Source organism: Microtus pennsylvanicus, chromosome 22, assembly GCF_037038515.1.
Source record: "Microtus pennsylvanicus isolate mMicPen1 chromosome 22, mMicPen1.hap1, whole genome shotgun sequence".
In the NCBI taxonomy this organism is placed as follows: Eukaryota; Metazoa; Chordata; class Mammalia; order Rodentia; family Cricetidae; genus Microtus; species Microtus pennsylvanicus.
In genome coordinates, this window is record NC_134600.1 from 20,344,898 (window position 1) to 20,368,486 (window position 23,589).

Consider the following 23,589-nt stretch of genomic DNA (forward strand, 5'->3'; position numbering starts at 1 on the left):
ATTAATCAAATGGTGATATCTGTTCAGGCATTGCTACCTAGACTTTTTCTTAAATGAAGGCTTTACAGATGCAATTCGCATATAAGAAATTGAGGCATATGGATTTGTGAGAATTTAATAACCATCAATACATTTAAAGCTGTGCTTATTTACACTGTTGCTTTTGTTTTAAAGTTCCAGAACACATTACAAACTATTCAAGGGAAATTGTTATGTACTTGCCCAAGAAAATTACCTTGCATGTCTTCTACAACATTGACAATGCTCTTCGGTATTAAGATCTTCCCAAATGTATCCTAAAATACAGTACCAGAATATATATTATATAATTTAAGAATGTGCAACAATTAGCTTATTATCTTAAGTGCACCTAAGAACTGTGACTGTGTTATTCACCTCATTCTTCTCTCTCTAAAACAAATTACAGAATAAAATCATAAACCAAGGAAAAGTTGTCTCTATCATTTGAAACATGAAAGAAATTTATTTTCACCTATAGTAGTTAGGTTCCTGTAGGTCTCCAGCATCACATCTTTGTAGAGATTCTTCTGGGAAGGATTCAGTAAATCCCACTCTTCCTTAGTGAAGTTGATGTGCACATCATCATAGGTCACTGCCTTCAAAAATATACCATACATGAGTACAATGTAAGTATGACAGTGAAATGCATACTTCTTTGAAAGTATAGTTTTATGATTCTGGTGTTCCCCATTCTTGTTCTATGATATAGACAGTCACTTTAGAAGGAAATTGAAAAGGAGAATAAATTCTGTTATTTCTGTGTCCTTTGTATAGGATACCACCTTATAAGAGCAGTATCTATTCACGGGGAAAGAAAAAGAGAAAAGATCAACAGTATGTTGTATGTATGAGACAATTAATGACAGAAAGGAAAAAAAAAGATGGACAAACTGGGCATATTGGTGTATTTTGCCTTTACCACAACACTCAGAAAACAGAGGTGTGTATATTTGTCTGTGAGATGAATGCCAGTCAAGATTTAACAGAACTGCTTATCCATTTTACGATACCATGTATCTTGTCAGACGTTAAGGCATGAGCATGTCTTTGCCCAAAGTCCAATTTTGACAACAAGAAAACAAGCTTTGAGTGTCTTTCGTGCTCAACATTCTCTGGAAAATAGATCAACCCTACCAGTAGTAATTGTGTCTCACTTCAACAGTACCCTAGGTTATTTAAATTCCATATTTTACAGCTTTTTGAAGTGGTTAAAGATTACCTATCTATGCAAAATATATTCTTTATGTGTCTAAAAAACCTGATTATTCTAACTATAATATGACAAACATGACTATTGATCTATAATTCTAATACCTATATAACTTAAAGACTAAGATCTTATTAGAATATTGTACAATAAACAACCGTACGACAAATGAGGACAATGGGCTCAAAATGTAACCAATGGATAAATATCTTGATCAGGGGAAGAAATGTACATTGCAATTTGATAAATATATTTATCAATATATAAAATGTTTTAAACAGAGGTAGAAGCATGAATGCAAACAATATTCAATATTTAACATTATATCAATATACAAAAATCTATATCCAAGCAATTGCCTATAAATTATAACTCACAAGCATTCACTCTATTACTCATTATTATTATTAATGTATGTAAACTCACACTAATCTATTATTCCATCCAATTTTTCCCTTTTTTTCAAAGAAATCCCTAAGCCCATGAAATTTCCCTTCTAACCCGCAACACTATACCAATTATAATCAACCCCTAAATGATTTCCCTAACCCTAGGACAAACTTTGTTGGAAGTCTTTTAGAATTACTTCCAGCTGTCATGGGGGCGATGTTCTTTCTATGGGATCCTGTGAAAGTAAAATGATGAATAAGTTCCAAGATTACTGTCTGGTATAATTGCAAATAGTCTTTGAGTATTTTGTAAAGGTTTTTTGATCTTCCTCTTATAAGGTCTGTCCAGAACATTGTAAAAAGTGGACCAGTTCTGCTAACCAAATTGGAACCATCTTGAGCAGCTGGTATGCAAAACAGGTCTGGTAGTAACACTATCATCATCATGTCATCGTATCAACCAGGTTGAGTTGTTGTTGTGGGGCCCCAACTTCTTCCTGGAAACTTCAAAATTACTGCAGGAAAATTCATTGTTCATTGTGGAAAACTTAAACAGTATTTATATAGTCATATACAGACATATATATTCAATGACATGTACAATAGAGACAAAAATAGAAATGTAGAAAAGTGAAAATTTTTCTAAATTCCTTTTTCTTTCTGTCCCATTCTCCTGACATGAGAAACTCTCTGTATCTCCAAAACCAGCTCTATATTTTCATAAATATACATCCACTTACAAAATGCACCCAATGAAATGATAGGATAAAAGTGTAGATTGCTGAATCTAAAAAAATAAAGGGGCATATATGTGAATGATGTAAAAGTGTAGATCATTAAAATTAATTTTAAAAATTAACTACTTATTTATATATTTTACATTGATATAGATATGGATGCTTCCTTTTGATATAAACTTGACATTTTTATTAAAACATACTGTCTATGATTTTTATATTCTTAAACTATTTTACCTAATTCAACTCACTTAAATGTGTCATGAAAATTTCTAGTCTTTGAAAGTTATTATTATAAACCAATTAGAATATAAAGTACTGCATGCTAGTACTTTGTTATTTATTACAATAGAAATTATGCTCAAGTTAGGTATGTTTTCAACATTATATTGAATTTCATTAACTGATTCAAATGAACATACTTTAGAGAAAATATTTGCTGAAGTAAAGCAAACTTTGTCTTCTAGGGGATTATAAATTAGTTGTGAAAATATACAAAAAGTGATTATATTAATCATTCATCATATAAAATACTTTTCCAAAAATTTGAGCCAAAAAGTTAAAAATTAGCAGAGATTATTTGGGGAATCTTAATAATTTTCAGAAATTGTTGCAAGACATCTATATCCCACTATTGAAGTAAAAAATTGAAAACAGTAATTAGAACCAAACCATAAAAGGTGACAAGGATTTAAATAGTCAAAGAGAATTATCATCTAAAGCAGAGAATAAATAGTATAGTGGAAATAAAATTATAGGAGGCACTTATGGATTGTCTGGATGTGAAGTTTTGTTACATTCAAGACTTTTTTTGATACAGGTTTCTCTGTAGCTTTGGAACGTGTACTAGAACTAGCCCTACTAGACCAGGCTGGCCTTGGACTCCACCTACCTCCGCCCCCTAGTGCTGGGATTAAAGGCTTGAGCCACCACCTCCTGGCCTTCATTCTAGACATTTTATGCTCTATGCATTCCCTGTAGGAATTTTACTGCAGAGGAAAGGTATGATCTTATAATTGATATTTTAAACATATAAACATACTAAAAAACTAAAAAGTTAAGTGGAAAAAAACTGAGTTGTTTTTAAAAAGAAAACTGAAACTTCATCTATTAGCAAGAATTTACCAAGGTTAAATTGTAGCATGTTTTACTAATGTTGAAATTGAATCATTATGGACAGGAAGTGAACATTGGCAAAGAGATTACAGTAATTTCTTGGGCGAAATTAACAACAAATATCCCTTTAGCCATAATATTAATGATCATATAGGGAAGTAACTAATTCTAGGGAAAGGTTCCATCTAGCTTCCTATATTTAATTTTGGGTTTGAGTCTCTATCTGATATCTAGGCATACATAACAAATACTCATCCTTTAACCTCTTACAGATCTGCTGCATATGACAATTAAAATGGTTAAGTTTTTTGCAATGAAATATGAGCATGCATTACAGTGACTTTGAAGTCTCCAAAAGAAGTGTGAGTCACGCAAGGAAGATTTCAACTGCACTGTGTAATTGTTTCACCATCTAAACATCAGGTTTGGACTACAAACTGCTCGGGACAATATTAAAATGGTACATTGAGATGATTGAGACTGCTGGGAACATATGTTTTAATTAAGCAAACAGTTCATTTTGGAGGTTTGAGGAAGAGATGATGGGCAAAAACACAGAGAGATTGATTGACGGAATTGAATCAAAGACTCAGATATTAATCCTCACACCTATGAACACCTGATTTTTGACAAGCTAAAATTATACAATGAAAAAAGAAAGCATCTGCAACAAATGCTTATGGCATAACTGGATATCAACATGTAAAGGAATGCAAATAGATGGATATCTATCACCATGCACAATACTCAAGTCCAAAGGGGATAAAGACCTTAATATAAATCTCACCACACTGAAACTGATAGGAGAGAAAGTGAAAAGTAGCCTTTCAAGTATGGAACAGAAGACCACTTCCTAAATATAACACCTGTAACACAGAGTCCGAGAGGAACAATTAATAAATGGGACCTTCTGAAAATGAGAAGCTTCTGCACAGCAAAGGACACAGTCAATAACACAATAAGGCAGCTTACTGAATGGGAAAAAATTTCCAATCCCATATAAGATAGAGGACTGATCTCCAAAATATATGAAGAACTCAAGAAATTAAACATCAAAATTTCAAATAATTCAATTAAAAATGGGGTACAGAACTAAACAGAGTATTTTCTATAGAATAATCTCAAATGGCCAAAAGACACTTAAGGAAATGTTCAATATCCTTAGCCATCAGGGAAATGCAAATCAAAATGACTCTGCAATACCACCTTCCACCTGTCAGAATGGCGAAGATCAAAAACACCAATGACTGCTTATGCTGGAGAGGATGTGGGAGTAAGGGGAAGACTCTTCCATTGCTGGTGGAAATGCAAATTGTACAACCACTCTGGAAAGCAGTATGGCAGTTTCTTTGAAAATTAGGATTCAACCTACCTCAAGACCCAGCAATACAAATGACAATGGTGTGAACTCCCTTATACATCAATATTGGTTGTAAAGTAAAGGATATTCATGCTACAATCCACAGACACAGAGAGAGTTAGTTAACAACAAAGGATCAAGGGAGGGATACATTGATCTCCCTGAAAGGGGCACTAGAATACGTCTTCTGAATTGAATGGTGGTAGTTGGGTATGGGAACAGGAGAAATTAGGATCAGGGTGCTTGGATGTAGGGAGAATGAGGAAATACTACAGGAATTGGGGAACATTAGGGAGTTGGTATGGTACCTAGTACAGTAAATACTCATTAGATTGTATGAAAATGCTACTAGCAAGGACTTTTAGAAAAGAGGGATGAGAAACTTGTGAAGTCTTCTCTAACAAAGCAAAGTATTCAATGTTGGGACTGTGACACCACCCAGCAACAGTTACATCTACATCTAGTCCTGCTTGCAAGATATGTTGAGTTATTTGTTCCCCAGAACTTGTAGGAGTAAACAACAAATGACTCGTGAACCTTCAGGCCCATTCCATTAGAGGGAGACAATGCCCATCCTAATTGGATGTCCCAGACCTGATGCTCACTTCACTAAAAGTCTATGATAGAACCAAACAAGATAGGAAAAAAGTCCATGAAATGATTTCTCATGATATTCTGCTATTCTCATAGAATGGTGCCTCGGCCAATTGTTATCAAACCGGCCTAATCCAGGAACTCAAAGCAGCAGGAGCAGACACAAGCAGTCAAACAATTAGAGGAGATAAGGAGACCCTGCTGCCAATGGGGAGGAAGTACCATAGCAACCGCCTCCCACCTTGGTTGAGGATACTAGGTTAACACAGCCCACAGAATCAACTAAGCAGGAATTATTGGTGCTCACAGAGACTCGTGATCCTATAGGGGCCTGTGGTAAATGCTTTGCATGTATGTTATCAGTTCATACTATGGTGTTTTCTGTGACTCCTAAGACTGGGTGTGTGTATATGTGGGGGGTACTTTAATTCATTTGACAGCTTTTGAGACCCCTTTCCTCATACTGGTTTTCTATATCCAGGCTTTTTTTTGTTTTCTGCATATAATCTTAATTTAATTTGTTGTACCATGAATGTGGGCTGTTTTTCCATGTCTACTTGGCAATGACCTAGAGACATCAGAGATTAGGGTGCCTCAGGAAAAAAATGCCTCCACGGAATTCAGAAATGGGGCATTCTCTCAATGACTGATCAATGGCAGAGGGCTCAGCCCATTAAGCATTGTGCAATCCCTGGGCTGGTCCTGGGTTCTATAAGAAGAGAGGATGAGTAACTCATGTGAGGTAAGAAAGGAAGAAGCATGCCCCCATTACATTTCCATCAAATTTTGACTCAAGTATCCTGCCCTTCTTGAGTTCCTTCCCTGGTATGCTTTAATAGTGAACAACAATATGGAAGTATAAGCCAACTAAGCCCTTTTCACCTCATTTTGCTCTTTGGTCATGGTGTTTCATCACAACAGCAGAATCCCTAATTAAAACAAGATGCCATGTTCTGTTGATATGTATGAGATTCTAAAGGTAAACAAAGAAGAGAGACTTCGGGAAAATGTGAGACTGAGATGAATGGTGGAAGGAAGCACTGCAGTCAAGGTAAAAAAAAAAAGAAGAAACAAAAGACTAATGAAAGAGAGGAATGAGGGAAGATTATGTCAAGAAAAGATGAAAATTCAGCAGAGCAAATGGCAAATCCTGTGGTTCTCTCTCAGGTACATGGGGCTACATGTTTTGTTTGTTTGGTTTTTTTTTTTGGTTTTTGTTTTGTGTTTATTGAGACAGGGTTTCTCTGTAGCTTTGGAGCCTTTCTTGGAACCAGCTCTTGTAGACCAGACTGGCCTTGAACTCACAGAAATGCACCACCAGTGACTCATGAGGCTTCACTTTCCAAGAGCTTACTTAATTAGCTCTATCTCTACTGAAGCATTAATCTAATTGATATTTAAAATAAAACTCAGACCAGGCAGTTGTGATACACACCTTTAATTCCAGCACTTGGAAGGCAGACACAGGCAGATCTCTATGAGTTCAAGGCCAGCCTGGGCTACAAAATGAGTTCCAGGACAGGAACCAAAGCCACCGAAAAACCTTGTCTCAGAAAAACTAAACTACTTTCATGATAGCCACAAATAGCATAAAATATCTTGGGGTAACTCTGACCAAGGAAGTGAAAGATCCATTTGACAAGAAGTTTAAGTCTTTGAAGAAAGATATTGCAGAGGTAAATGGAAGGACCGCCCTTGCTCTTGGATTGGGAGGATCAACATAGTAAAAAAGGCAATTCTACCAAAAGCAATCTATAGATTCAATGCAATCCCCATCAAAATACTATCAAAATTCTTCACAGATCTGGAGAAGACAATAATCAACTTTATATGGAAAAACAAAAAACCCAGGATAGCCAAAAAAATCTTATACAATAAAGGATTGTCTGGAGGTAGCATTACCATCCCTGACTTCAAACTCTATTACAGAGCTACAATATTGAAAACAGCTTGGTATTGGCATAAAAACAGAGAAGTCGACCAATAAAATCGAATAGAAGACCCTGACTTTAACCCACAAACCAATGAACACCTGATTTTTGATAAAGGAGCTAAAAGTATACAATGGAAAAAAGAGAGCATCATCAACAAATTGTGTTGGCAAAACTGGATGTCAATCTGTAGAAAAATGAAAATAGATCCATATCTATCACCATGCACAAAACTCAAGTCCAAATGGATTAAAGACCTCAATATCAGTCTGAACACACTGAAGCTGATATAAGAGAAAGTGGGAGGTACTCTACAACACATGGGCACAGGAGACCACTTCCTACGTATAACCCCAGCAGAACAGACATTAAGGGCAACATTGAATAAATCGGACCTACTAAAACTGAGAAGCTTCTGTAAAGCAAAGGACACTGTCACTAAGACAAAAAGGCAACCCACTGACTGGGAGAAGATCTTCACCAACCCTGCAACAGACAAAGGTCTGATCTCCAAAATATATAGAGAACTCAAGAAACTAGACTGTAAAAGGCTAATCAACCCAATTATAAAATGGGGCACTGAGCTGAACAGAGAATTCTCAACAGAAGAAGTACAAATGGCCAAAGATACTTAAGGTCATGCTCAACCTCCTTAGGGATCAGGGAAATGCAAATCAAGACAACTTTAAGATACCATCTTACACGTGTCAGAATGGCTAAAATCAAAAACACCAATGATAGCCTATGCTGGAGAGGTTGTGGAGAAAGGGGTACACTCATCCATTGCTGGTGGGAATGCAAATTTATGCAACCACTCTTGAAAGCAGTGTGGCGGTTTCTCAGGAAATTCGGGATCAACCTACCCCTGGACCCAGCAATACCACTCTTGGGAATATACCCAAGAGAGGCCCTATCATACAACAAAAGTATATGCTCAACTATGTTCATGGCAGCATTGTTTGTAATAGCCAGAACCTGGAAACAACCTAGATGCCCTTCAATGGAAGAATGGATGAAGAAAGTATGGGATGTATACATATTAGAGTACTACTCAACAGTAAAAAACAAGGACTTCTTGAATTTTGCATACAAATGGATGGAAATAGAAAACACTATCCTGAATGAGGTAAGCCAGACCCAAAAAGAGGAACATGGGATGTACTCACTCATATTTGATTTCTAGCCATAAATAAAGGACATTAGCCTATAATTCATGATCCTAGAGAAGCTAAATAAGAAGGTGAACCCAAATAAAAACATATAGGCATCCTCCTGAATATTAACCTTCATCTGGCGATGAAAGGAGACAGAGACAGAGACCCACATTGGAGCACTGGACAGAAATCTCAAGGTCCAAATCAGGAGCAGAAGGAGCGAGAGCATAAGCAAGGAACTCAGGACCACGAGGGGTGCACCCACACACTGAGACAATGGGGATGTTCTATCGGAACTCACCAAGGCCAGCTGGCCTGGGTCTGAAAAAGCATGGGATAAAACCGGACTTGCTGAACATAGCGGACAATTAGGACTACTGAGAACTCAAGAACAATGGCAATGGGTTTTTGATGCTACTGCACATACTAGGAAGTTGGGATGCTCACTGTATTAGACCTGGATGAAGGTGGGTGGTCCTTGGACTTCCCACAGGTCAGGGAACCCTGATTGCTCTTCGGGCTGATGAGGGAGAAGGACTTGATCGGGGGAGGGGGAGGGAAATGGGAGGCGGTGGCCGGGAGGATGCAAAATCTTTAATAAATAAATAAATTTAAAAAATAAAAAAAAAGAAAAGCTAAACTAAACTGAAATAAAATAAAAATTCAGGCATGAGACAGCAGGGTAAGAACTTGAAAGATCAGAAAACCAATTGTTTAGCCACTGGTGACTACTACCTCTTCAATTTCTTCATACAAGAAAAGAGACATATCTTCTCTCAAGCCTGCCTTAATAATCCTGACTCCTACCTGGCCAAAGTCCTTTAAACCTCTAGGGTAATCATCAGTCAGGTTGTTGTTAGCTGAGTCCTGACTCCAAGCAAGCTTTATTATGAGAACATGATCAAAATGTCATACCTTTCCCCCTTTCTTACTAAATAAAAAATGAAGAATTTAACTAACACCGTAAAGCTATATATAAAATATACAACAACTATGTACAAATATATGTATGAAACAATGAACAATCCATTTGTATTTGGTAAATTTAGAGAAAATACTTTATTATTTGTCCTATCTAGGTAAGTCCAAATGTTGTACCTAAATCATTTTTTATTCCAACCTAAAATAAACTTTTTATATCTCTTAACCTTACATATTTCATGCTAGTTTCTGAGTTCATTCAATTTTGTAACAACAGAGAGAACTACAATTATCTAGTATTTAACTCCATTAGAGACCTGAGAAGGATATAATACTACCTGAGTAAACAGAAAGTATAGCGTTTATCTATCTCCATGCAGAAATCTCAAGTCAAAATAGATCAAAACATAAAACCAACTAAATTGAACTTCATAGAAAAGAAAGTGGAAAGTACACTTGAACACATTGGTACAGGAGACCACTTTCTATATATAACCCCAGCAACATGAACACTAATAGCAATATTTAGTAGATGGGACCACCTAAAACTGAGAACTTTCTGAAAAGCAGAGGAAATGTTTAATAAAATGGCAGCCTACAGGATAAAAAAGGTCTTCTTCAACCCCACTTCAAACAGATGGCTGATATCCAAAATATATAAAGAGCTCAAGGAACTGGTCATCAGAAGAACAAATAAGCCAATAGAAAAAAAATGTACAGACTTAAACAGAGAACTCTCAACAGATGACTATAAATGACTGAAAGACACTTAAGGAAATGCTCAATATCCTTAGCCATTAAAGAAATGTAAAAAAAAAAAAACTTTGAGATCCCACCTTACACCTGTAAGAATAGCCAAGATCAAAAACACAGAGGACAGTTTATTTGGAGAGGATGTGAGGTGAAGGGAAAACATTTACATTGCTGGTGGGCATGCAAACTGGTATAATCACTTTAGAAGTCAGAATGGTGATTTCTCAGAAAATTAGGACACAACTTACCTCAAGACTAAGCAATACCACTTTGGGTATAACATAAATGATTCTCAATCATACCACATGTGTGATATATTCATAGGGCCTGTGTCCAGCTATATCCATATCAGCACTATTTGTATTACCCTGGTAACAACCTAAACACTCCCTGACCAAAGAATGGATGAGGAAAATGTGCTGCATTTACACAATGGAGTACCACACAGCAGAAAAAAATAATGACATCTTGAAATTGCAGGCAAATTTATGGATCAAGAACACATCATACTGAGTGAGGTAACCCAGACCCAGAAAGACAAATATACAATGTCCTCACTCATAAGTGGCTTTTAGACCTAAAACAAAGAAAACTGGCCTACAATTCTCAAGCCCAGAGAACCAAGATCACAAAGAGAAATCTAAGAGAGACATACATGGATATAATCTACATGGAAAGTAGAAAAAAGACAGGAGAGGAAGGGAGGAGAGCAGAGAAATGTATATATGTCAATAAAAACAATTAAAAAGTCACAGCAGAAATGACAGTTCAACAGGCCTGCTCTGAACACCTTCCATTCAACATGGTATAGCTTTTTGTCTTCCTACAACAGAGGCAGAAGAGAAACATGGAAAGAACCCACTAACCTGTCACTACTACTCCTGAATGCTAACCCTTCCCAGAATCCCTAATTGACTATGGTCACCTAGCTGGACCTCAGGATATTAGCAGTTCCTCTACAAGATGACTAGAGATTAAATGACTCAGAAAGCACAGTTTTTTCAGTTCTACCCTACCAGCCCAGCAGACAGTCCCTAGTTCTCTTTGTTATTTAGCACACATTATTCCACTCTCCTAGAGCACATCCTCTTCCTCATCCAAAGTACAGGGTCCTTTGTGTGCACATTCCATTACACACTCCCATTCCAGTGCAGCCATCCCATTGCCTCAGAGATGGGAAATCCTGCAGACAAACACAGGTCACATTCATCAAGTAACTACTGTTACTGTGTAACTGTTGTTAAAGAAAAACAGCAGGAATTAGAAAATAATTGGGGTCATGTTAGGGCTTGGAGGGAACAAAGAGAATGTCAAAATGATACAGGTTTCATCTCAAAAATCATTTTGAAAAGTTGAAACAGACTTTTTGGCCATGTGCTCAAAAGACTAGGGATTTGTATTAGAGCCCATTAAAGATGTCCTATATATTTTCTCTAAAGATGAACATCTTAATTCAGAAAAGTAACAGTTCTGTTCGGCAGGACCAAAACATTTTACCCAGATCTTCTATTTTGGATGAGCTACTATAAATATTGCAATTAGGTTTAAAGAGAAGTCTGTAACTTACCCAGATTCTTGATTGCCCTGGTTTGTGCATGGCAAGCAATGGTCAATCAGGACAATCATACCACATCTACAATGGACTGTTGTTGAAGGCCGTGTGGGTCCAACATAGATTCCCTAACTAGACTGGAATGGAGTCGCGAGTCTGCAGAGTTTGTGACCACCTCAGACCAGGCTTATGGCTCTTGTGCCATACAGAAATATGGGCCTACAGACTGCCTGATTCCACATAGGTAATCTCAACTACTGTTGAAGGAGGAAAGCTTTCGCCCTCCATCCATCCTCTCCCTTTCTGCACTGTGTCTCCAAAGCTTCAATGTTGGTCAATGAGCTCAATCCTTGCACAGGTCCCTCTTCTCAGTCCCCAATAAAATCCAGAAAGATCAACAGACACTCATTAACTGTTCTATTTTTCTCTCTCATTGCTAGCCAAGGCCAAACCTGGAAGAAGTTGCAGGTTTGTTTTCCCAGCACTGGGCAGCAGAGGCAGGATTGGGTGTTCAAAATGATTCTCAGTCACGTAGCATGAGGCAAGCTTAAACTATAGGAGACATTGCTCTACACAGAAATCAACTGTCAACATCATGAGAGAAATAAAATGAAACTATTAATGACTTAGAAACATTGGAGAACAGAAACAAATAGAGATAACAGCAGCAATACACTGAAATTAAATATTTGAAAATGATTCCAATAAGTAATTTTGAAAGTGATAAAAAAAATTACACTTTTAAGATTAAATACAAACTTTGCCATATTGACTGTGAAAAAGAGTAGGCCCTTCCCTAAGAGAGAGGACATCATTAATAAGAGATAGATTGATGTTGCTCCTATGCATTTGTTGGCTGCTGAGATATATAATCTGACAAGTAGAGTTACAATAAGTGGCCTGTTTGCCAAAACTCTGAACTGACATAACTGTGCCAAGTAAGATCATTCATATCTTCATAGGATTGTTTCCTAATTGCAAATTCAATGTTCATTGGCTCACGATAACCTTCCCAAAGTGTTCACCACTAACCATCTGCTCTCTATACATTAACATGGCATTAATTAAAATAAACCATACTGGGAAATTACAAAGTCACTCCCCCTACCACAGTCCAGTCCTTTTTCATAATGGTGGCACCAACACCTGACTGCCTATGCTGTGTCACCTGCAGTGTACACAATAATCTATTCCTCCTATTTTGGTCTGAAGACAGAAGGAATGGAATGCAAATCCTTTTCCTGTGAATGCATGGCATAGTCAACTACATGACTCAAATGCATACTTTTAATACTGGGAGGTGGAACAGTCTTTTTATTTAAGAATTTTGAAAGTGTAATATAGAGAACAGCAAGTTCATTGGGCTGGACAGCAACAGACCAAGGCCACCTAAGTCAATATAACAGAAGTTGTATCAGAAACAGTTTTTCTAACAAGATGGAAATGCAGCTGTTCTAGAACTGATATGCCTTCCCATTGAGAAACCACTTCACTCACTTAGGGAATTAATAAAGAAACATCTGTTTAATGATGGCATGCATCCATCTCTGGCTAATGCTCAAAGAGGAACAAACTAAGAGAAATTTTGAGTTCCACATATGCTATTATTCTTGAGTGTCCTTTAGGTTCAGGCTCCAGGTTACAACTTGAACAATTGAAATAAAAACAGACAACTTGCCAGGCTAGACATTTAGGCAGACAGGAGAGTTACACGTCAAAGTTATTCTCAGAATAATTTCTTAAATACAAGGGTGACCTGAAACAGCAGGGAATTCTTCACTGACAGGGTTCTGAGGTGAAGGTCACAGGGGATGAGAAAGACAGGACAAGTAAAATGTAAAAAGGATAGAAGCTATGGTGGGGAGGTCTTGGAGAAGATATGGCCTATGCTTTGTAAGCTTCTTAAGAAGGGTAGCATCTTGCCAGGCAATGGTGGCACAGGCCTTTAATCCCAAGACTCAGGAGGCAGAACCAAGTAATCTCTTTAAAGCAAGCCTGGTCTACAAAGATTGTTCTAGAATAGTCAAGACAGTCTAGGATAGTCAGGTCAGTCCTACAGAGAAACTCTGTACCAAAAAACAAAAACAAAACAAAAAAGAGAGAAGATAAGCATCCTGTATCTCGTATACTTCCAGGGAGTAAATGGAAAGAAATGGAAGAATTTTATGAAGTCAGTAGAAACTATTACACAATGGGAAAAATTTAGGAGGAGGCTAGTCAAACAATTCTACACAAGGGGAACACAGGGTATCTCAAGAACTTTCCTACATGCAGAGTTGGCTTTGGGACTGAAAATCATAGCTCCATATGCTAGGAAGAGTTGGTTTCTAAGGACCCGAACAAACTTCTCCACAAAAGGCTTCCAAACATATTCCTGGTTTTAAATAAGGAGCTCTCTTTTATTATCAGTACATTGGGCCCTTAGGGAAGGCTCCCAAGAATGTTCTTTCTCCCTGCCTGAGGTCTTAAATGAAAGCCTTCATTGACCAGGTCAGTCCTTACCAAAACAGTATTTTGCTTTTCAAATATTTGTCACCTGATGTCATTTTGCCCATCTGACAGAACTATGCTTTTCTCAAAAAGAAAGGGGAACTTTAAGGTACACCAGGCCTTAAGGTTAGTTGTGACCCTCTAATGCCTCCTTGAACAGCTTGTTAGAGGCCTGTTTTTTGACATGGGGAAGGGCCAAGAAGTTTAAATGGCTTCTTTGAAATGGTTTGAAGTCAAATATCTGAACATTCCGGTTGAAAAATGTGTACATGAGCATTCCATCTCTAACAGCCCTGGGTAACACATCCTTAGGTTTTGAATGTTTTACATGCAGTCCTCTCTTGGATACATTTTTTAGCCTATGTATTAAGCATTGGCAGTGGAGTGCTACAAACACATGAGAAGCCGTGGATGACCTCCACAAATTTAAAATTAATGATGACTATATGCGAAGGTTAAATGAAAACTACTGAATGTCAGGAAGATACTGGAGAAACAAGGCTTCTCCAAGTTGGCCAACTGGTTTCCATGAACGTATCATGCCTGCAGAAATTGACTAGAAAGACATTTGTACACACAGCTCCCTGCTCCTAACTCCTTAAGCAAAGTTACCCCACAGAGCAGAGTTATTCAGAGGCCTGCACACAGGTCCATGAATTAACAAGGACTGCATGGAACTTCACAACACAGGAAAACTGGCAGCAGGTTCCCACCCAGATCCAGGGAGAATGCACCTAGTGTCTCCCACACCTCACCCTCTGCTCCTCCCCATCTGGAGACAGCATTCCCTCGCTCACCATGTTGTGGTTCCTCAGCTCACCATAGCTCTCGGTTCATCATCTCCCTGCAGCAGCAAAGGCACAACAGCACAGGAAATGGCTGGTGCCAGCTCCTCTGGAAAGCCTAACATGGAGGCGGGTTGCAGGAAGAGCACTGGCACCACTCTGACTGGCAGGTCAACTGGGGGGCCTGATTGGCTAGTGATGATTGAGTGGGATGAACCTTCCCAAAGGGCTAGAGTTTTCTTAAAGAGACAGCACAGTGGTTCCTGGCCATTCCTTTCTGCTCCCATCAAAAGTCTTTTCTAGATCTGCCAAGATAGGCATTTCAATAACACTTGCCTGAGCCTCCAATAGCAGACACTGCCACAATCCTGCATGTCATAGGAATCTTGTCTTTTTCCTGAAAGACACAATGTGGTAAGCTAGCTTGTCCAGGGAACTGTGCTAGGTGAGTGTAGTGATTTCCTGTCCTACAGGTAGAAGGCAGCCCAGAATATTAACAACTAAAGAGAATTTTTACATTACAAAAGGAAATGTTTGTTGTGTGATTTCATGCTGAGGTCAGATGAACTGAAGGTACAGTTTACCTGGTTGTCACAGGGATTTCAGACAATCAAGAGAAAAAAGCAGGAACCAGAGATCTTAACCAAGATCTTTCCCCCAACAGAAGTCTGGGCGATGGCTCCATGGCTTTACAAGTTTATTCCTGAAATTCAGAGCAAATTCCAGGCAAATGAAAAATATTAGAGAGAGTAGGGTTCATGGAAATTTGAATACATAGAAAATAATGGATTCAGGAAGAATGTCTTTATGAGCACTGCTGTTAGCCAGCACATCTTCCTCCATGGGCTGGTGAATAAAATATACAGCTGCTTTACCACATGAACAAGACAGGTAGAATGAACTCACAATTTTAGTAGAAATTGGGCTTATGACAAAGTCTCACAAGGCTAAGGTACAGGTCATCTTAAAAATAGCTGTCTACCAATGAAAAATAACAGGAACTAGCAATCACTTGTTATTTATATCTCTTAATATCAATAGACTCAATTAACCTATAAAAAGGCACAGACTAAGAAAATGGATACAAAAGCAGGATCCATCCTTTTGCTTTATAAAAGAAACACACCTAAACCTCAAAGACAAACATTGCCAAAGAGTAAAGTGTTGGAAAAAGAGTTTCCAATCAAATGGACCTAAGCAGTACACATGTATAGGTATCCTAATAGTGAACAAAATAGACTTCAAAGTAAAGACAATCAGAATAGATGAAGAAGGACACTTGATACCCATAACAGGAACAATCCATCAAGATGAAGGCTCAATCCTGAACATCTATGCCCCAAATAGAAGAACACCCACACATGTAAAAGAAGCATCACTAAAGCTTAAATTGCTTTACAAGAATAGTAGGAGAGTTCAACACTCCACTCTCCCCAGTGGGCAGGTCATCCAAACAGAAACTTAACAGAGAAATGAGAGAACTAACAGATGTCTTGACATAAATGGACTCAACAGACATCTACAGAACATTTCACCCAAACACAAAAGAATATACTTCTTCTCAGTACCTCACATAATGTTTCTAACATGGACCACGAACATGTTAACAAAGCAAACCTCGACACACAAAAAATGGAATAACCCCTGTGTCTTATCAGATCACCATGTTTTAAAGTTAGGATTTAACAACACTAATCAGAGAAAGCCTAAACACTCATGGAAACTGAACAATGCTCTATCAAACCACCTCTAGGTCAAGGAAGAAATAAAGAAAGAAATTAAATACTTTGAAGAATTCAACAAAAATGATGGTACAGAATACCCAGATCTATGGGACACTATGAAAGCAGTGCTAAGATGAAAGTTCACAGCACTAAATGCCTACATAAAGAAAGTGGAGAAAATTCACACCAGTGACTTACCAGCACACCTGAAAGTTCTAGAACAAAAAGAAGCAGACTCACCCAGGAGGAGTAGAAGATAGGAAATAATCAAATTGAGGGCTGAAGTCAATAAAATACCAAAATTAAATCAAGACCAGATGAACAATTCAAATCAGCTTATAACCTGCAAGGAAAGAGAAGTCATCAAAAGCCTTCCAACCAAAAAAAGCCCATGGAAAGACAGTTTCAGTTCAAAATTCTGTCAGAACCAAGAAGTAATAACTATACTCCTCAAAGGGTTCCACATAATAGAAACAGAGGTAAGATTGCCAAACTCTTTTTATTAAGCTACAGTTACCCTAATACCAAACCACACAAAGATTCAAACAAGAATTCCAGACCCATCTCACTGATGAACATGAATGCAAAAATACTCAATAAAATAATAGCAAATCAAATCCAAGAACACATAAAAAAATCATCTACCATGATGAAGTCAGCTTCATCTCACATCTCACACATGCAAGGATGGTTCAACATACAAAAATCTATTCAGGATCCTGCCCACTTTAAGTTCCTACCATGACATCCTTTAATAGTGAACAACAATATGGCAGTATAAGCCGAATTATCTCTTTTCTCCCAATCTTGCATTTTGGTCATCGTGTTTCATCACAACAGAAACCCTAATTAAGACACCACATTCGGTTGGTATGTATGGGAGACCTGCTCTTCTCTAAAGTTAAACAAAGAGAGATTTGGGGGAAGGTTGGGACAGTGAGCAATGGTGGGAGGAAACACTGCCATCAGGATGAAAGAAGAATAAATAAAAGACAAATGAAAAAGAGGAATGAGGAAAACTGAGGTAAGTTTGGGTCAAGGAAAGATGAAAACTTAGCAGGGCAAATGACAAATCTTGTGGCTCTATCTCAGGTATATGGGCTTTATTTCCAAAGGGCTTAGAAAGTTCTATCCATGCTGAAGCATTAATCTAATTGACATTTAACAATAAGAAATCAGGACTCAGAGAGCAGGTTAAGAAACTGAAATATCAGAGAAGCAGTTAACCAGCAAATTGTGACTACCACCTCTTCAGTTTCTCCATGTTAGTAAAGTGCTAATATTCTCTTAGGCCTGCCTTAGGAATCCTGACTCCTATCTGTCCAGAGTCCTACAAACCTCTATGGTAAATTTTGGTCAGGTAGTGATTAGCTCTGCTGTAATGCTAAGCAAGCTTTATTATCAGAATATAATCAAAATATCACACATTTCCCTATTTGTCTAATTAAAAAGTGAAGGTTTAACTATCACAGTAAAGCTATATACACTAAATACAATAACTATATATAATATATACAGGGAAGAATTATACTAACAATGGCCAATGCATTTGCATTTGGTAAATTTAGAGAAAATGTTTGATCATCTATCCTATCTTAGTAAGCCCACGGTGTTGTACATAAATTACTTTTTATCCTAACTGGTATTACCAACCTTAAATAATCTTTCTATGTCTTTTAGCCTTGTATACTTTAACATTTTTTAGTTCATTGTTTTGAATTTGTTAACATGCATAATTACAATTATAGAGTCTGTAGCTCCATCAGAGACCTCAGAAGGATATAATATTACCTGAGTAAACAGGAAGTATAAAGCAAACAACATTTAAAATAAAAAAAAAAACACCATCTGTCTATTTAAAATGAATTTTTGCCAGGCTGTACTGGTCAATGCCATTGATCCCAGCACTTTCATAGCAGAAGCAGATATATCTCAATAAGTTAGAGGCCAGCCTATGCTGCAAAGTGAGTTCCAGAAAAGCCAGAGCAACACAGAGGAATCTGTCTTTAAAAAAAAAGGAAAAAATGTCTTTTTGTTTCACCTTGAAAACACAACTAACATGATTATAAAAAGTGAGTGTTAGGCCAATTTATTCCTTTGGACAGGGATATTTTATTTGGATGATGTGTTATTTTTAGATATCTCAGCTGTCTAGTGGTTTTTAGATTCCTTAGTTTTATGTTTTCATACTTTTGTAAAGACAAAACAAAACTCTGCCTTCACCCTAACTTTATGAAGATTTATTGTTGGAAATTATATTTAATCAAAAGGAAAACATCTGTTAATCTTACATATTAGTTAAGATTGAATGGTATTGCTCTCTGATGAACTATTTTACTCAAGAGATCTTTTTGTTTGAAGCTAATCTTTAAGGATTGAAGTGGTCTTTAACTTTATTCCCCAATTTAATACCTATCTTGATGTTTATTCTGAATGCAATGTATCTTTAAAGCATACAGGTTGATTTAATTTAGCAGGGCTTTTTTATTATCTAATGTCTCCCCACGGCTGTTATTTTTTTTTTCCTAGCATTTAAAATTTTAAAGTTAATAATCTATTCTGTAACCTATTTCTGTGGTCTTAATTCCTCCTTTCTGTTAACTGAGCATATATTTTAAGATGCCTGATTAAGTGATAATCTAATTAATATTTTTCAATCCCAAAACAACCTAAAATGGTTTAAAATCTGCTTCCTGCTTCATGGCATAGAGCAGAATATGTGGATTGTGCCCTATCTACCTGTCTACCACATTGCACACCTGAGAAATCTCTGCACATCAGAAACTCCTTTTGTCCCCTGGAACTAAGCTTCACTGGATCACACCATTGCAGCTAGTGGTAACACCATGTTAAAAGCACTCTACTCTACTATTGTTCTACCAGGTCCTAAACAATTTGTAATCTTTATAACACAAACCTGAAATTGGAATGCAATATTCAGAACTTCTAGAAACTAAACCTTCAGTTTTCTAATCTCTCTTCCCACTGTACAACAAAAGCAGTGCCCATGTGTGTACTCTGGACAGAGATACAACAAGGAACATTTCCTTCCATTCCAGGGCTGCAGTATTTCTATACACAAAGAGGCTCAGAGAACAAGGGCCACTACCTACATGAACCACATGGACCAACATAACTGCAGTCTAGCTCATGGTACTTCCAAGTGTCAGCAGAAATGACATTTCAACAGACCTGCTCTGAACACCCCCCCCCCCATTACGGGATCGCTTATGGTCTTCCTTACCCCTCCCTACAGCAGAGACAGAAGAGAATCATGGAAAAAAAAAACCTCACAAACTGTCTGCCACTAGTACTCTTGATTTCTAACCCTTCCCAGAATCCCTCACTAGCTAGGGCCACCCAGCTGGGCTTCTCAATATTAGCAGCTCCTCTACAGGAGGATCAGAAAGCAAATGACTCAACAGCACAATCCTTCCAGTTCTGCCCTCCCAGCCCAGCAGACAGGGCCCCAGTTTAGACAGTTTGTATTTATTACACATTTTCCCACTCTACTAGAGCACATCCTCTTCCTCATCCAAAGCACAGGGTCCTCTGTGTGCACATTCTTTTGCACACACACTTTCCATTGCAGCCATCCCATTCCCTCAGAGATGGGAAATCCTGCAGACAAACAGGTCACATTCATAAAGTAACTACTGTTACTGTGTAACTGTGGTTACTTTGTAACTGTTGTTAAAGAAGAACAGACCAGGAATTAGAAAACAATCCAGGGATCTTAGGGCTTGGAGGCAGCAAGGAGAATGTAAATATGATGTAGTTGTCATCTCAAAAACTATTTTGAAAACGTGAGACAGACTTTATGGTCATGTATTCTAGAGACTAGGGATTTGTATTAGAGCACATTAAAAATTTCTCATGTATTTTCTAATGATCAATGTCTTAGTAGAGAAAAGTCCTGTTAAGTAGGGCCACGACATTTTGCCCAGATCTTCTATTTTAGATGAACTACTGTAAATATAGCAATTAGGTTTAAAGATAAGGTCAGTCCCTTTCCCAGATTCCTTTTGGCGCTGGTCTGTGGACTGCAAACAATGGTCAATCAGGACATTCATAGAGCATCTACAGTTAACTACCTGAATCCACATAGCTAAGCTCAACCACTTATGAAGGGGAAAAGTTTTCAGCCTCAGTCCAGCCTCTCCTTTTCTGCACTGTGTCTCCACCAGCTTCAATAAACTCTTCCTCCTATTGCAGTCTGAGGACAGAAGGAATGCTCCACATGCAAATCCTTTCCTGCAACTGCAATGCAGAGTCAACTACATGACTCACATGCATAATTTTAAAACTGTGAGGTGGTACAGCCATTTTTTATAGGAATTTTTAAAGTGTAAAATACAAGACAGCAAGGTCATTGCCCTGGACAGAACAGACCAAGGCCACCTGAGTGAACATAAGAGCACTTGTCTCAGAAACTATTTTTCTAACAGGATGGAAATGAAAGAGATAATATAACTTTCATTGAGAAATCACTTCACACACTTACGGTACCAAACTGTAATGCCTCCTTGAAAGGCTTGATAGAGATATGGGGATGTGCCTGGTGTCTGGATTTAAATCAGCAGTGGGTTCTTTGTAATGGTTTGGAGCCAAATATCTGGACAAGCCAGTTGAACAATGTGTACCCTAGCATCCTAAACTCTAACAGCCCTGATTAAAATACATTTAACTTTTGGGTGATTTAGAGGCAGTCCTCCCTCAGCTAAATTCTACTTTGTGAGACTGAACTATTTCCAAGGCATTGGCAAATCCTTTGTATCAGCAATTCTCCTCTTGTACGTTGCAGTTTAGAAGTGCTGTGCTACCCAACAGGTGAGATACCTTGATACCATCCACATAATTAAACTTAAATGGAGATTGTATATAAAGGTTAAATGCAAAGTGCTTAATATGTAGAAGATGCTGAAGAAACGAGGCTTCCCTGACTTTGACGCATTGAAGTTGACAAGATGTTTGTACACACAGCACCCTGCTCCCAATTCTCTAAGCGGATTAAACCCAAAGCGCAAAGTTATTCAGAGGTCTGTCCCTAAGTCTACGAATTAACAGGACAGCATGGGACTTCACAATGCAGATAATCAGGCGGCAGGTTACCACGCGGATCCCGGAAGGAGGCACCACGCTGTCTCCCGCACCTCACCCTCTGCTCCACCTCATCTGGAGACAGCATTTCCCCGCTCACCATGTTGTGGTTTTTCGGTTCGCCAAACGTCTCAGTTTATCAACTCCCTGCAGCAGCAACTTCACCGGAACACAGAAAACAAACGGCGCCAGCTCTTCCGCAAAATCGAGGCTGAATGCGGATACCCGGAAGAGCCCTGCCTAACGTCTGACTGGCAGGTCACCTGGAGGGCCTGATTGGCTAGTGAGGCCTGAGTGACAAGAACACCTCCCACAGGACTGACGTGTCCTTAAAGAGACAGCACAGAGATTTCGGGCCGCTCCAAACCACAGATCCTTTCTTGATTGGCCGAGATATGCATTTCAATAGCACTTGCCCCTGGCTATAAAAGCTGACACCCTCATAACCTTGCACTCCACAGGAACTTTCCCTTTCACCTCCAGAATGCGACCTGGCCAGTTAGCTTGTACAGTGCACTGTGCTGTGCTAGGTGAGTGCAGGGATTTCCTGTTCCACAGGGGGAAGACTGCCCAGAACATTAACAGCTAAAGAGTTTTAAGGTCACAAAAGGAGATATTTGTTCTGTGGCTTCATGCTGAGGTCAGATGAACTGAAGGTACTTTTTACATGGTTTTCATAGGGATTCACAGAAAAGAGAAAAGCAGGAGCCAGATCTCAAACAAGATGACAGGTCTTTCCTCCATCAGAAGGCTGGATGATGGCTCCATTGCTTTATGGGTTTTATTACTGAAATTTGAAGCAAACTCCAGGAAAATGAATAATAAAAAAAAGAGTAGTGTTCATGGAAATGTGAATATGTAGAGAATAATGGAGCTAGAAGGAACTGCAGTATTCAAGATTCTCTACATGAACAGGATTGGTAGAATGAATCTCAACATGTATGTAAAAAGTGGGTATATTAGAAAGTTTCACAAGCTGTGTTTCAGCTTGTGTATATATATACATATATATATATGTATATATATATACATATATTTGTTTCTAATCTCAATCAAAGTATTGTACCTATATACCTTATTTAACAATTCAATGCAAATTCGTAGGCCTTGAAATTTATTATATCAACTAATTAGAATATCATGAAATATAAATTAGTACCCATCAATTATAATCCATCTCGTAGTTATATTAGGTATATTTTCAAGGTCAGGCTGAGATATATTTTAGATAGTCTATGACAATTGGGCATGACTTACCATGGGTATGTTTTTCTCTGTAAATGTGACCAGAAAAAGGGAGTAGAAGTTTATGTTCGCTCTTTGTTAGTCAGAGCTGGTGCAATCCTGGCTGTTGGTCATCATAGCTCTTGGGAGAATTACATGACAGGAGCATCTAGAACAGTGGCATCTACCTAGTTCTCTAGTTCTGAGTTTATTTTTCCTTTGAACCCTGAATAAATTGTTAAATACACTTTTGTGGGTTCTCACTTCAATAGGAAGCATGGTGGTGTGCACGCAGACTTGGTACTAAAGAAAGAGCTGAGAGAGCTACATCCAAATCACCAGGCAGCAGGTAGTGAAAAATACTTATATGTCCCTTGACCCAAGAATGAACAAGGAAAGTGGGCTACATTTACACAACTGAGTAATACACAGTAAAATAATGACATCTTGAAATTTGCAGGCAAATGGATGGATCTAGAAAACACTATATTGATTGAGGTATTCCAGACCCAGAAAGAAATATTGTATGTA

At 38.0% G+C, this 23,589-nt stretch overlaps 1 protein-coding gene across 1 annotated transcript; it reads right to left on the reverse strand.

Moving 5' to 3' along the window:
- Positions 1–231: 231 nt before the first annotated feature.
- Positions 232–22,034, reverse strand: LOC142839763 (zinc finger protein 431-like). Its single transcript, XM_075956055.1, has 3 exons — positions 21,935–22,034; positions 494–617; positions 232–296 (listed from the first exon to the last, which is right to left on the reverse strand). The coding sequence occupies exons 1-3, from the start codon at positions 21,935–21,937 to the stop codon at positions 232–234; spliced, it is 192 nt and encodes a 63-aa protein (XP_075812170.1). The 5' UTR covers positions 21,938–22,034.
- Between the last annotated feature and the right edge of the window lie 1,555 nt (positions 22,035–23,589).